Source organism: Leptonychotes weddellii, chromosome X, assembly GCF_054177405.1.
Source record: "Leptonychotes weddellii isolate Sample4059 chromosome X, ASM5417740v2, whole genome shotgun sequence".
NCBI lineage: Eukaryota > Metazoa > Chordata > Mammalia > Carnivora > Phocidae > Leptonychotes > Leptonychotes weddellii.
This window is the reverse complement of record NC_138385.1, coordinates 61805296-61820490: the sequence shown is the minus strand read 5'-3', so window position 1 is coordinate 61820490 and position 15195 is coordinate 61805296. Positions and strand designations below refer to the sequence as shown.

At 37.9% G+C, this 15195-nt stretch overlaps 1 protein-coding gene across 1 annotated transcript in view; it reads left to right on the top strand.

The window, feature by feature from the left end:
* The window catches only part of HEPH (hephaestin), a 96421-nt gene that overhangs the window by 15392 nt on the left and 65834 nt on the right, over positions 1-15195 (top strand). Inside the window, exons 7-9 of the mRNA XM_081808752.1 lie at positions 1036-1204; positions 2931-3067; positions 14278-14409. Coding sequence (XP_081664878.1) covers positions 1036-1204; positions 2931-3067; positions 14278-14409 — 438 coding nt within the window. The remainder of the gene's footprint in view (positions 1-1035; positions 1205-2930; positions 3068-14277; positions 14410-15195) is intronic.

Here is a 15195-nt window from a genome sequence, read left to right as displayed (position 1 = left end):
GAATTCAAATCTTGGTTCTACCAATTGTTTAATTAACTTTGGTAATTCATATAAATTCTCTGAAAGAAGAGAATGAGCATTTAAATTTTCAGTTAAAAGATAGGAGATTAAGTCTCAGCTTCACGACTGACTAGCCATTTAATCTTGGGCAAGTTACTTAACCTCTCTGATCCTTAGTTTTCTTCATCTGCAAAAAGAGACATTAAAAGTCTGTTTCACATGATGGTTATGAGGACTGAAGGATGTAACACATGTAAAGCACCTGGCACAAGGCTTGGCATGTAATACATATTCAACAAAAATTAATATTATTTTCTCCTTTTTCTTACCTCCAATTTCAAATTTACAAATTTCAAATTTCCTTGGGATGACGTGAGACTCAAATGTGATAGTATACTTGAATGACCTCTGTAAGGTGCCAAGCAAATATAAGGCAGTATCATCCATTATCACTATGCCTCAATGTAAATTTTTCCACATTTGGAGATAATATTTAGAATTCAAATTTTCCTGGTATTCCCAAGTCTAAAGCTTCATCTCCATGTATAGAAGATGTTCCATTATTTTGGGAGCTTCCTACTTTACATGTAACTTACTCCCTTTTTTTTCTTACTCCCTCTTTTTAAAATGTGATGCTTCCACCAGCCCAGTGTGATAGACATCCCTATTCTCCTCATTTACAAAACAGGGGTTAAAGTTCAAATCTAGGAAGTGACTGGCCAAAAGTCCTACAGAGATTGATAAGAATTAGAATGGAACTCAAGTATTCTGACTTCAAATTCTGTGATGTTGCTACAATGTAAGCCTTTTGCAGAAGGAGGAATGAGGATCTGGTAAATGAGTCAGTTGTGGTTAGCAGGTGAAGGTACTTGAATTCCCACATAGGCTCCCTTTCTCCCAGCCAGGTTCCTGAGGAGTGAGAGAAAGTGGTCTAATGAAAGGTGGGAGGGAAGAACATTAGAAGGAGAAAGGTGGGTCATCTGGCTACAAGACCTGTTGGGTGGAATGGAGCCAGCCATGATGTTCTTCCTCCAGATGGCATGCAAGCACTCTACAAGGTCAAGTCTTGCTCCATGACCCCTCCTATGAACCAACTCACAGGCAAAGTTCGGCAGTACTTCATTGAGGCGCATGAGATTCGATGGGACTACGGCCCGATGGGGCATGATGGGAGTACTGGGAAGAATTTGAGGGAACCAGGCAGGTAAGAGGCAATGAGTTTCCTCCCCCAGCTTCTGGGCCCAGCCCAACTCCTATTACTCCCTCTCAGAAATCTCTCACTTCACTTGGGGGTTACAATCATTGTCTGGCTGGAATTACATGACAATGGTTAGCCAAATTCTTGTGGTCCCCTGGAGAACGTGCTCTTGGGAAGCTATAAAACTTTTTGTAGGGTTATGTCACATCCTCAGCAAAGGGTTCAAGCAGAGTTTGAGATTGCTTCTGTTATGATCCCAGGCTGCATTAAGAAAATAAGACCCCCCAAAAAACCAGAACAGTTGAAATGGCACTTATCCAACTCTCCTTTATTTTTCTCTTGTTTACCTCATTGTCCCTTCCTCTCTTTTCTATAATCTGAAGGAGGCACTTGGAGAAATATAGGAAGAGCAGGAACAACCTACCTTGTAGCCATTCCATTCTCATCCTTTTGGATGGATTTATCCAAATTCTCCTGCCTCATCCACTACTCAGATGTAGGCAAAATAGGGCAGAAGGTTAGTTCCCTATTCAGATGCTAGGCCTTAAGTTATATTGACTCACTGGGCTATCAGTGATTCCAGGTCTTTTACAGAAGAGGTACTTAGTAAATGACTAGGAGAGTTTTGGGAGGAATATTCTAGGGCACCCATCATATTTATTCTTCCAGTAAGAAATAATGGAATGAATCTAAAGAAACCATAAGAAAATAGGAACTTGGGTCTCAGCATAGCTTCTAGAATCTCCCAACTGTGCTTGCTAAATTAGTGGACTTTCATTTTGGAATGAAGAATACTTTTTAAAAGATTTTATTTCCCGTAGTCCATAGTCTCTCATGGTTCATCTCCCCCTCTTGATTCCCCCCCCTTCATTTTTCCTTTCCTTCTCCTAATGTCCTCCATGAGGGGGGTGGGGGGATGGTTAGCACAGTGATGGGTATTAAGGAGGGCAAGTATTGCATGGAGCATTGGATGTTATATGCAAACAATGAATCATGGAACACTCCATCAAAAACTAACAATGTACTGTATGCTGACTAACATAACATAATAAAAAAAATAAAAAATAAAACAATTCTAAAAAATTAAAGATTTTATTTATGTATTTGAGAGAGAGAAAGAGAGAGAAAGAGAGCACAAGCAGGAGGAGGGACAGAGGGAGAGGGAGAAGCAGACTCCCTGCTGAGTGCAGAGCCTGACATGGGACTCAATCCCAGGACCCTGAGACCATGACCTGAGCTGAAGTCAGTTGCTTAACTGACTGAGCCACCCAGGTGCCCCAAAATGAAGAATATTTTTTATTATCTGAGTTGAGTATCTGAGGATGATTAGGGCAGATATAAGGCTATTTATTGAGTATCTGAGGATAATTAGGACAGATGTAAGGCTATTTAACTTCAGAGGGCAGAACTGGTCCCATTGTCTGAAACTTACAAGAGAAGATTTTAGCCTACTATAAAAAAAATTCCAACCATTAAAACTATCCAACAGTAAGAGGGATTGCTATCTCTGAAAATAAGTCCCTTGACTTTTGAAAGACTCAAGCGGGCAGAAGTCATATATTACTTATTAGTGGTGTCATCAAAGGAGATACATTCATTGGGTGGAACTTAACTTGGATGATCTCTGAGGCTCTTCCTAAACATAAGTATCCATAACTTGATGAGACCAAGGGTGAGATGGGGATCTATTTGATACATAAGTCAGGTGACATTTGCCTTTTTTATATGCCAGTGGCTCAGATAAATTCTTCCAGAAGAGTTCCAGTCGGATTGGGGGCACTTATTGGAAAGTCCGATATGAAGCTTTCCAAGATGAGACGTTCCAGGAAAAGGTGCAGCTGGAGGAAAATAAGCATCTTGGAATTCTGGGTGAGAAATACTTAACTTATGAAATTCACTGACTGGAACTTGAGAACTGGGGAGGACTTAGAAACTGGAGCCTGGGGGTACCTCAGAGGTACACTCGAAACAAACATCTCTCAAACTGAGTTCCAAGGGATAAATGTTTGGTGAAAAAAATGCTATGAGTCTGAATGTGTTTGCCAAACACTAGGTTAAACATGGTCAAATAGTATTCTTTGTTGCAGGGCTTCTCAGAGCCTTTTATTTATTTTTGTTCATCAAAAATATCCAAGATGGGAATAGAGTATGTAAAATTTATCATACTTAATTACTGAACCTTTTATTAGTAAACATCTTTTGGTAGCACTGTTATACAGATCACACTTTTAGAAGTGTTTCTCTAAGTGTATTTCTGAAGAGCTATTTAATGCAGTAAGACTGTCCAGGTTCTTGGCAATATGAGGCCAGGAACAGGTTGACATTACAGGCAGACATGCTTGCTATGGTGAGGGATGCAGTACAAGGCTTAAAGCCTGGTCTTGGATAAGGTATCCAGAAGCACAGATTTGGGTAAAGCACAGTATTGAAATGACATAGCAAAGTTCGGTGTGGTTTAGCCACTTGGTAGAGCCAGGAAGTAAAATAGATTAGATGGAAGAAAATTTTGGTAATGAAAGTAATATAATTGACCATGTTCTGGGGATAAGTGTGTCACAGTTGATTCTAGGCGATCTGAACATGGACAATAGACCTTACATCTGCTAGACAGGAAGATATAAAGAGCAGAAAATCACTTTGGGAAAGACAGTGGACAGTGAGTATTAAAGCTATCATTAGCTGGTGTTCAGTAGAGTTTCAGTCTTTTTTATTCTTCAATATATTAAAATATTGGGGTAAAATACACATAACATAAAATTTACCATCTTAACCATTTTAAGTGTACACTCCAGTGATATTAAATACATTCATAATGTTGTGTAACTATCACCACCTCCACCTTCATAACTCTTTCCATCTTACAAAACTGAAACTCTATACCCATTAAACAATAACTTCTCATTCTTCCCTCCCCCTCACCCCTGACAACAACCATTCAACTTTCTGTCTCTATGATCTTGACTACTCTAAGTACCTTATATAAGAGGAATCATACAATATTTGTCTTTCTGTGACCAGCTGATTTCACTTAGCGTAATGTCTTCAAGTTTCATCCATATTGCAGTGTATACAAGAATTTCCTTTTTTCCTTGACATCTATCATTCCCATGCCCTTCTTTATCTTTTATTAAGCTTTTAAATTTTAATTCCAATATAGATAACATACAGTGTTATATTAGTTTCAGGTGTACAATAGTGATTCAACAATTCCATACATCACCTGGTGCTCATCAAGACAAGTGCCCTCCTCAATCCCTATCACTTATTTACCCCAACCACCCATCCCCTCCCCTCTGGTAACCATCAGCTTTTCCTCTATTGTTAAGAGTCTGTTTCTTAGTTTATCTCTCTCTCTCTCTCTTTCCTTTGTTCCTTTGTTTTGTTTCTTAAATTCCACATATGAGGGAAATCATATGGTATTTGTCTTTCTCTTATTGACTTATTTTATTTTGCATTATACTCTCTAGCTCCATCCATGTTGGTACAAATCACAAGATTTCATTCTTTTTCATGGATGAATAATATTCCATTGTATGTATATAATATTTTGCTTATCCACTCATCCACTAGTGGACACTTGGGTTGCTTCCACATTTTAGCTATGGGGAATAATGCTGCTATGAACATGGGTGTACAATATGTCTTTGACACATGCTTTGGTTACTTTTCAGTATATGCACAGAAGTGGAAATTCTGGGTCATGTGGTAATTCTATTTAAAATTTTTAAGGAACCACCATACTGTTTTTCATGGGCCTGTACCATTTTATATTTCCACCAACAGTACAGAAGGGTGACAATTTCTCCACATCCTTGCCAATGCTTGTTTTCTGTTTTGTTTTGTTTGATAGTAGCCATCCTAGTAGGTGTGAAAAGGTATCTCATTGTATTTTTGATTTTCATTTCTTTAATAATTACTGATGTTGGACATTCTTCCATGTACCAATTGGTCATTTGTGTATTCTTTGGAGAAATGTTTATTTAAGTCATTTGCCCATCTTTAATTGAGTTGTATAATTTTTGTTGTTAAGTTTTAGGAGTTCTCTATATATTCAGGATATTAATCCCTTATCAGACTTATGAACTGCAAATATTTTCTCCCATTCTGTGGGTGGCCTTTTAACTTTATGGTGTATTTTGATGCACAATTAGAAAATAATGAAGTCCATTATGTCTATATTTTTCTCTTATTACCTGTGTATCTGGTGTCATATCCAAGAAATCACTGCCAAAGAAAATGTTGGGAAGATTATGCCATATGTGTTCTTATCAGAGTTGTATAGCTTTAGGTCTTAAATTTAGGTCTTTAATCTATTTTTTAAAATTTTTATTTAAATTCAGTTTAATTAACATATATACCATATTATTAGTTTCAGAGGTAGAATTTAGTGATTCATCAATTGCATACAACATCAAGTGTTCATTACTTCAAGTGCCTGCCCTAATGCCCATCACCCAATCATCCCAATCCTCCACCTACTTCCCCTCCAGCAAACCTGTTTCTTTCCTAAAGTTGAGTCTCTTATGGTTTGCCTCCCTCTCTATTCTTGTCTTACTTTAAGTTCCTTCCTTTCCACTATGTTCATATGTTTTGTTTCTTAAATTCCACATATAACTGAGACCATATGGTATTTGTCTTTCTCTAACTGAATTATTTCGCTTAGCATAATACCCTCTAGTCCCACCCACATCGTTGCAAATGGCAAGATTTCATTCTTTCTGATAGCTGATTAATATTTCATTACATATATACTGCTTCTTCTTTCTCCATTCATCTGTTGATGAACACCTGGGCTCTTTACATATTTTGGCTATTGTGGACATTGCTGCTCTAAACATTAGGGTTCATGCACTCCTTCGAATCACTATGTCTGTATCTTTTGGATAAATACCTAGGGTAGCTCTATTTTTAACTTCTTGAGGAAACTCCATACTGTTTTCCAGAGTGGCTATACCAGCTTGCATTCCCACCAGTGTAAGAGGGTTCCCCTTTCTCCACATCCTCACCAACATTTATTGTTTCCTGTTTTGTTAATTTTTGCCATTCTAACTGGTGTAAGGTGGTATATCATTATGGATTTGATTTGTATTTCCCTGATGACAAGTGATGAGCATTTTTTCATGTGTCTGTTGGCCATTTGTATGTCTTCTTTGGAGAAGTGTCTGTTCATGTCTTCTGCCCATTTTGTGACTGGATTTTTTGGTTTTTGGGGGTTGAGTTTGAGAAGCTCTTTATATATCTTGGATATGAGCCTTTTACCTGTTATGTCATTTGCAAATATCTTCTCCCATTCTGTAAGTTGCCTTTTAGTTTTGTTGACTGTTTCCTTTGCCATGAGGAAGGTTTTATCTTGATGAAGTACAATAGTTCATTTTTGGTTTTGTTTCTCTTGTCTTTGGAAACCTGTTTTGAAAGAAGTTGCTGTGATTGAAGTCAAAGACGGTGCTGCCTGTGTTCTCCTCTAGAATTTTGATGGACTCTTAGCTCACATTTTGATTTTTCATCCATTTTGAGTTTTTTGTGTATGGTGTAAGAAAGTGGCCCAGGGGCGCCTGGGTGGTTCAGTTGGTTAAGCAGCTGACTTCGGCTCAGGTCATGATCCTGGGGTCCTGGGATCGAGCCCCACGTCTGGCTCCCTGCTCAGCAGAGAGCCTGCCTCTCCCTCTCCCTCTGGCTGCCACTCTGCCTATTTGTGCTCTCTCTTTCTCTGTCAAATAAATAAATAAATAAATCTTTAAAAAAAAAAAGTGGCCCAGTTTCATTCTTCTGCATATGGCTGTCCAATTTTCCCAACACCATGTGTTGAGGAGACTGTCTTTTTCCATTGCATATTCTTTCCTACTTTGTCAAATATTAGTTGACCATAGAGTTGAGGGTCCTTTTCTGGGTTCTCCATTCTGTTCCCTTGATCCATGTGTCTGTTTTTGTGCCATTACCATGCCTTTGCTGCATCCCAGCGGTTCTGAACTATCACGTTTTCATTTTCATTTGCTTCCATGTATTTTTTAAATTCTTCTTTAATTTTCTTGTTGACCCATTCATTCTTTAGTAGGATGCTCTTTAACCTCCATGTATTTGGGTTCCTTCCAAATTTTTTCTTGTGGCTAACTTCAAGTTTTAAAACATTGTGGTCTGAAAGTATGTACAGTAGAATCTCAATCTTTTTGTACTGATTGAGACCTGATTTCTGACCCAGTATATGTTTTCTGGAGAATTTTCCATGTGCACTCGAGAAGAATGTGTATTCTGCTGCTTTAGGATGAAATGCTCTGAATATATTTGTTAAGTCCATCTGGTCCAGTGTGTCATTCAAAGCCCTTGTTTCCTTGTTGATTTTCTGCTTAGATGATCTATCCATTGATGTAAGTGGGGTATTCAAGTCCCCTACTATTATTGTATTATAATCAATGAGTTCCTTTATGTTTCTTATTGTTTTATGTATTTGGGTGTTCCCAATTTGGGGGTATCAATATTTATAATTGTTAGATCTTCTTGTTGAGTAGACCCTTTTATTATGATATAGTGTCTTCCTTCATCTCTTATTACAGTCTTTGGTTTAAAATCTAGTTTGTCTGATATAGGGATTGCTACTCCAGATTTCTTTTGATGTCTATTAGCATGATAAGTGTTTTTCCACCCCCTCACTTCCAATCTGGAGATGTCTTTGGGTCTAAAATGAGTCTCTTGTAGCCAGTATATCGATGGTTCTTCTTTTTTTAATCCAGTCTGATACCCCATGTCTTTTTTTAAAGATTATTTATTTATTTATTTATTTGAGAAAGAGAAAGAGAGAGAAAATGTGCATGAGCAGGGGTAGGGGCAGAGGGAGAGGGAGAGGGAGAAGCAGACTCCCCACTGAGCAGGGAGTCTGACATGGTGCTCAATCCCAAGACCCTGAGATCATGACCTGAGCTGAAGGCAGATGCTTCACCAATTGAGCCACCCAGGTGCCCCACTCTATGTATTTGATTAGAGCATTCAGTCCATTTATATTCAGAGTAATTATTGAAAAATATGAATGTAGTGTTCTTGTATTACCTATAAAGTTGATGTTTCTGTAGATTGTCTCTGTTCCTTTCTGGTCTTTGTTACTTTTGTGCTCTCTCTTTGCTCAAAAGATCCCATTTAATATTTCTTCCAGGGCTGGTTTAGTGTTCACAGATTTCTTCAGTTCCCACCCCCCTGGAAACTCTATCTCTCCTTCTATTCTGAATGACAGCCTTTCTGGATAAAGTGTTATTGGCTGCATTTTTTTTCCCATTTAGTATGTTGAATATATCATGCTGGTCTTTCTGGCCTGGCAGGTCTCTCTGGACTCGTTTGCTGCCAGCCTTATGTGTCTACCTTTGTAGATTAAGTATCTCTTGTCCCGAGCTTCTTTCCGGATTTTCTCTTTATCTCTGATGTTGGCAAGCTTCACTATTATATATCGAGGTGTTGACTTATTTTTATTGATTTTGAGGGAGGGTTCTCTTTGCATCCTGGGCTTGAATGCCTGTTTCTTTCCACAGATTAGGGAAGTTCTCAGCTATAATTTGTCCAAGTAAACCTCCTGCCCCCTCTCTCTCTTCATCTTCTGGGACCCCTATTAACTGGATATTATTTCACTTTATGGAATCACTGAGTTCTTGCAGGCTTCCTTTGTGATCCAGCAGTTGTCTTTTTCTCTTCTTTTCAGCATTTTTAAATTTTCCATCATTTTATCTTCTATATCACTGTCTATATCATCTGCCTTGTTCTTCCTTTCTGTTAGCGCCTCCATTTGTGATTGCATCTCAGTAATAGCATTTTTAATTTTATAGCATTTTAATCAGCCTGATTAGATTTCTTTTATTTCTGCAATAAGGAATTCTCAAGTGTCTTCTATGCTTTTTTTAAAGCCCAGCTAGTGTATTTTTAATCATTTGTTTTTAATAGATTTTATTTATTTATTTGAGAGAGAGAGAGCACGAGCAGAGTTGGAAGGGACAGAGGGAGAGGGAGAAGCAGACTCTCCGCTGAGCAGTTAGCCCGACATGGGGCTCAATCCCAGGACCCTGAGATCATGGCCTGAGCCAAAGGCAGATGCTTAACCAACTGAACCACCAAGGCACCCCTATAATCATTGTTTTAAATTCTAGTTCAGACATATTACTTATATCTGTATTGATTAAGTCCCTTTAGTGAGTGCTACCTCTTGTTCTTCCTTTTGGGGTGAATTTCTTCATCTCATCATTATGTCCAGAAAAGAATAGAAGAGAGAGAGAAAAGACAGCAGTAGCAACAACAACTGAGATTTAAAAAAAAAAAAAAAAAGGAGAAAACAAAAACAAACCAAAGTAAGATAAAATAAAACAAGAAACAAAATAGAACAAAACAAAAAACTAGATCTTGGGTGTATTTTGATCTGCTTGATAAAAGAAACTAGATCCCAAAATAGGAAAGAAAGAAAAATATATATATATAAAAATAAAATAAAATAAAATAAAATACAATGAACAAAAACCCAAAATCATATATATATGTGTATATATATATATATATATACATATATATACATATATACATATATATGTATATATATACATACATATATATACATATATATGTATATATAGTAAAAAATAAGAAAAAAGAATTGAAAAAATAAGATAATAGTTCAAAAATAAAACTGAAAGACTAAAGAATTTTTTTCTTTATTATATTATGTTAATCACCATACATTACATCATCAGTTTTTGATGCAGTGTTCCATGATTTATTGCCTATGCATAACACCCAGTGCTCCATTCAGTATGTGCCCTCCTTGACACCCATCACCAAGCCAACACATCCTCCCATCCCCCTCCCCTCCAGAACCCTCAGTTTGTTTCTCAGAGTCCATAGTCTCTCATGGTTTGTCTCCCTCACCAATTTTCCCCCTTCATTTCTCCCTTCCTGCTATCTTCTTTTTTTTTTTTTTTAACATATAGTGTATTATTTGTTTCAGAGGTACAGATCTGTGATTCATCAGTCTTACACAATTCACAGTGCTCACCATAGCACATACCCTCCCCAATGTCTATCACCCAGCCACCCCATCCCTCCCACCCCCCACCACTCCAGCAACCCTCAGTTTGTTTCCTGAGATTAAGACTAAAGAATTTTTTTAAAAAACATGAATGTTTTATACTGTTTTCCCCGAGAGCTGAAGTTCTTAATTCTCTATGATCTGTAAACTTGGTTCTAGCCAGTTGTTCCTGCTGGTCTTCTGGGGAGAAGTGCCTGTTGAGCTGATTCTCAGGTGCCCTTGTAGTTGTGGAAATGTGCTTCCTTTGCCAGGGGGCTGGGCTCAGTGTAAGAGGCACTGGATTCCACTATGTGGTGCTGTTTTGCTCCCTGAAGGATTTCAGTACAGATGGGCAGGATGAAAATGCTGGCACCCCACTCTTTAGCCCCAGAGCTGAAAGTCTGTACCCTTCCACTCTTCAGTGAGCACTCACAAAGATGCAGTCATCTTGTCTCCCTGGTTTCCATCTGAACTCTGTGTTCACCCAGCCTGTGACTGTTTTCATCTGAGGCATGCAACTAAGTTTCAAGTATCCAAATTTTATGGACTCTTGCTGTGCAGATCCACGCTGTTCCTCCCAGGGGAGGGAGGGAGTCTCACCTCACTTCTGCCTTTTCCTGGGCCCCTGCCAGGAGAGGAGTTGTGGCCCCATGTGGCAGTTCACAGTTTATGGCAACACTGAGCAAAAAGCCGGTGCCAACACTTGTTGTTTTCAGCCAGCTTCCCCACTCTAATGCCTGGGAATTCTGCTGCACTCAAGCACCCCCATTCTTCTTGTGACCCTGGGGATCCAGAGACCACACTGTCCCACCTAGGATTCCACCCCACTTTGCCACTTGAGCACCTTTAATCCAGAGTTGTCCTCCACTATAGTAGACTTTTAAAGTTCCGATTTTGTCCTCTGCTGCTTATAATACTTTAATTTAGCCTCTTTAAGCTGGTTCCGTCCCTGCCGCCATCTCCTTCAATATACTGCTCCAGATTCACGTCTCCACACTTCTTACTTTCCCAAAAGTGGTTGCTTTTCTATTAGTAGAATTGCAGCATTTCTTTTCTCAGATCTCTGATTGATTTTGCAGGTGTTCAGAATAATTTGATAACTATCTAGCTGAGTTCCAGGGACCAGACAAACTTAAGGTCTCCTACTCCTCTGCCATCTTAACTCCTCCTCTCTCCAGGTCTTTAATGTATTTTGAGTTAATTTTTGTGTATGGTATTAAATAGGAGTCTTGATTCATTCTTTTGCATGTGGGAATCCAGTTTTCACAGCACCATTTGCTCAAAAGACTGTCCCCATTGAAAAACATAGTCTCTTCAACAAATGGTGTTAGCAAAACTGGTCAGCTACATGCAAAAGAATGGAACCAGACCACTCTCTTACACCATACACAAAAATAAACTCAGGGGCACCTGGGTGGCTCAGTCGTTAAGCGTCTGCCTTCGGCTCAGGTCGTGGTCCCAGGATCCTGGGATCGAGCCCCGCATCGGGCTCCCTGCTCGGCGGGAAGCCTGCTTCTCCCTCTCCCACTCCCCCTGCTTGTGTTCCCTCTCTCACTGTGTCTCTCTCTGTCAAATAAATAAAATCTTTAAAAAATAAATAAATAAATAAATAAATAAATAAATAAATAAATAAACTCAAACTGGATGAAAGACTTAAATGTGAGACCTAAAATCATAAAAATCCTAGAGGAGAGCACAGGAAGTAACCTCTTTGACATTGCCAGTAGCAACTTCTTTCTAGCTATGTCTCCTCAGGCAAGAGAGATAAAAACAAAATAAACTATTGGGACTATATCAAAATAAAAAGCTTCTGCACAGTGAAGCAAACAGTCAACAAAACTAAAAGGCAACCTACAGAATGGGAGAAGATATTTGCAAATAACTTATCTAATAAAGAGTTAGTATCCAAAGTATATAAAGAACTTACACAAATCAACACTCAAAAAACAACTAATTCAATTAAAAATGGGTAGAAGAAATGAACAGACATTTCTCCAAAGAAGAAATCCAGATAACCAACAGATACATGAAAAAATGCTCAATATCACTCATCATTAGGCAAATGAAATTAAAACTACAATGAGGTAACACCTCACACCTGTCAGAATGGCTGAAATCAACAACACAAGAAGCAACAAGTGTTGGTGAGGATTTGGAAAGAAAGGACCCCTTTTCACACTGTTGGTGGGAATGCAAAGTGGTGCAGCCACTGTGAAAGACAGTTTTGATTTTCCTCAAAAAGTTATAAATAGAACTATCCAACAATCCAGTAATCCCACTACTGGGTATCTACCAAAAAAATACAACAGTAATTCAAAAGGATACACATACCCATAAATTTATAGCAGCAAAATATATAGAAGCAGCCCAAGTGTCCATCAATTGAAGAGGTAGGGTAAATATATACAATGGAATACTATTCAGCCAGAAAAAAGAATGAAATCTTGCCATTGCAGCTACATGGTTAGAGCTAGAGTGAATAATGCTAAATGAAAAATGTCAGTCAAAGAAAGAAATACCATATGGTTTCACTCACATGTGGAATTTAAGAAATAAATGAGCAAAGGAAAAGTAAACAATAGAGAGAGAGAGGCAAACCACAAGACAGACTCTTAACTATAGAAAACAAACTGACAGTTACCAGACGGGGGGGTTGGTGGGGGGTGGGTGAAATAAGTGATGGGGATTAAGGAGGGCACTCCTTGTGATGAGCTTCAGATGTTGTATGGAAGTGTTGAATCACTATATTGTACACCTGAAACTAATATAACACTGTGTTAACTACACTGTAATAAAGTAAAAATAATAATAAAGAAAAAAATCTCTTTGCTAGTTACAATAAGATTCAGATTTTCTTAAAAAATAGATTCAGATTTTCTATTTCTTTATGCTTTAGTCTTGGTAGGTTTTCTATTCTAGGACTCTGTCTATTTCATCTAGGTTATCCAATTTGTTGGTGTACAATTTTTCATAATACTACCTTAGATATATATTTTTTTATTTCTGATTTTAGTAATTTCACTCTTCTCTCTTTTTTCTTAGTCCATCTCACTGAAAGTTCACCAATTTTGTTGATCTTTTCAGAGAACCAACTTTTGTTTTCATTGATTTTCTTTATTGTTTTTCTATTCTATGTTTTATTTATCTCTGCTCTAGTCTTTATTATTTCCTTCCTTCTTCTATTTTTGGATTTAGTTTGTATTTCTTTTCCTAATTCCTTAAGTCCTAAAGTTAGGTTGTTAATTTGAGATCTTTTTTAATGTGAATATTCATAGCTATAAATTTCTCCCTTAGCCCATTTTCCATGGCATCTCATGTTTTGCTATGCTTTGTTTTCATTCTCATTTGCTTCTTGGATCACAGGTGTGGCATTATGTGTAGAAATTGAGTAGAAAACAAGCCAGAAACACTGAACTAGGGTTTGAGCCAGCATAAATGCTCAGGGTATTGTCTTGGTATTTCTGGTTAATATCAAAGTTGACCCAAGCTAGGTCAGAGGTGGTGGGTCATGGAACAAAGAAAACTCCAGGAATCATGGCTCAGCTACTTAGTTCAGGACCTGTACATAGATATGATAATTTTATTGCTCAGAAATGGTTTAGGATTGAGGCAAGATCAGATATTGAGATGGACCCTACCAGGAAATGCAGCTATGAGAAGAGGGACAATAAACGTAGGGGAAATGGGATTGAACCTGACAGTGGGGTGGGAGAAAGCCCTGGCTTTAAGTCCTGATTCTGTTCCTAATCAGTTATTTGAATTTGGGAAGATCAATTCCACCTCTCTGAGCTGTAGTTTCCTTATCTGTAAAATGAAAATATCCCCTGTCCTGTATATGATGTTTGAAGATCAAAATGAGATAATGGATTTTAAAATGCTTTTTATAACTGTAAGTTGTAATAAACTTGGAAGGAATTATTCTTATTATTACAAATAGAGGATTTTTAAAATCTTTTTCACTTCCCCTTTCTCTCCCTCCTTCTTATTTTGTTTCCATCCCCCCTGGTCATCTCTGTTTTTATTCCCATTATCTCTCCTTCCCATCTTCCAGGGCCAGTGATCCGGGCTGAGGTGGGTGACACCATCCAGGTGGTCTTTTACAACCGTGCTTCCCAGCCATTCAGTATACAGCCTCATGGAGTCTTCTATGAGAAAGACTACGAGGGAACTGTGTACAATGATGGTGAGCAAGCAGGGTTTCCAACTAATATGAGATTCAGGTAATAGCAGATAGGTCTAGAGGAAAAATAAATAGGAGAGGGAATGAGGGAGGAGACAGAATTGATTGTCCTGCATGGATGTTGTTAAATGAATACATGATATTATAGTGAAGCAGAACTGAGTTCAATAAGAGACATGTTCTTTTAAATATATTTAAATATATTCTGATTGACATTTTATTTTTTAAAATCTTTTAAAAGATTTTATTTATTTGAGAGAGGGGAGAGAGAGAGAGCATGAGTGGGGAGTGGCAGAGGGACAAGCAGACTCCCCACTGAGCATGGAGCTTTATGTGGGGCTCAATCCCAGGACCCTGAGATCATGACCTGAGCCAAAGTCAGATGCTTCACCGACTGAGCCACCCAAGCACCCCTGATTGACATTTTAATGATATTTGTTCTTCCAATCCATGAGCATGGAATGTCTTTCTATTTCTTTGTGTCATCTTCAATTTCTTTCATTTGTGTTTTATAGTTTTCAGAGTACAGTTCTTTCACCTCTTGGGTTAGGTTTATTTCTAAGTTCTTATTATTTTTGGTGCAATTGTAAATGGGATTATTTTCTTAATTTCTGTTTCTACTGCTTCATTATTAGTGTATAGAAATGCACCAGATTTCTACATTGATTTCTTTTTATTTATTTATTTATTTATTTTTATTCTTATGTTAATCCCCATACATTACATCATTAGTTTTAGATGAAGTGTTCCATGATTCATTGTTTGTGCATAACACCCAGTGCTCCATGC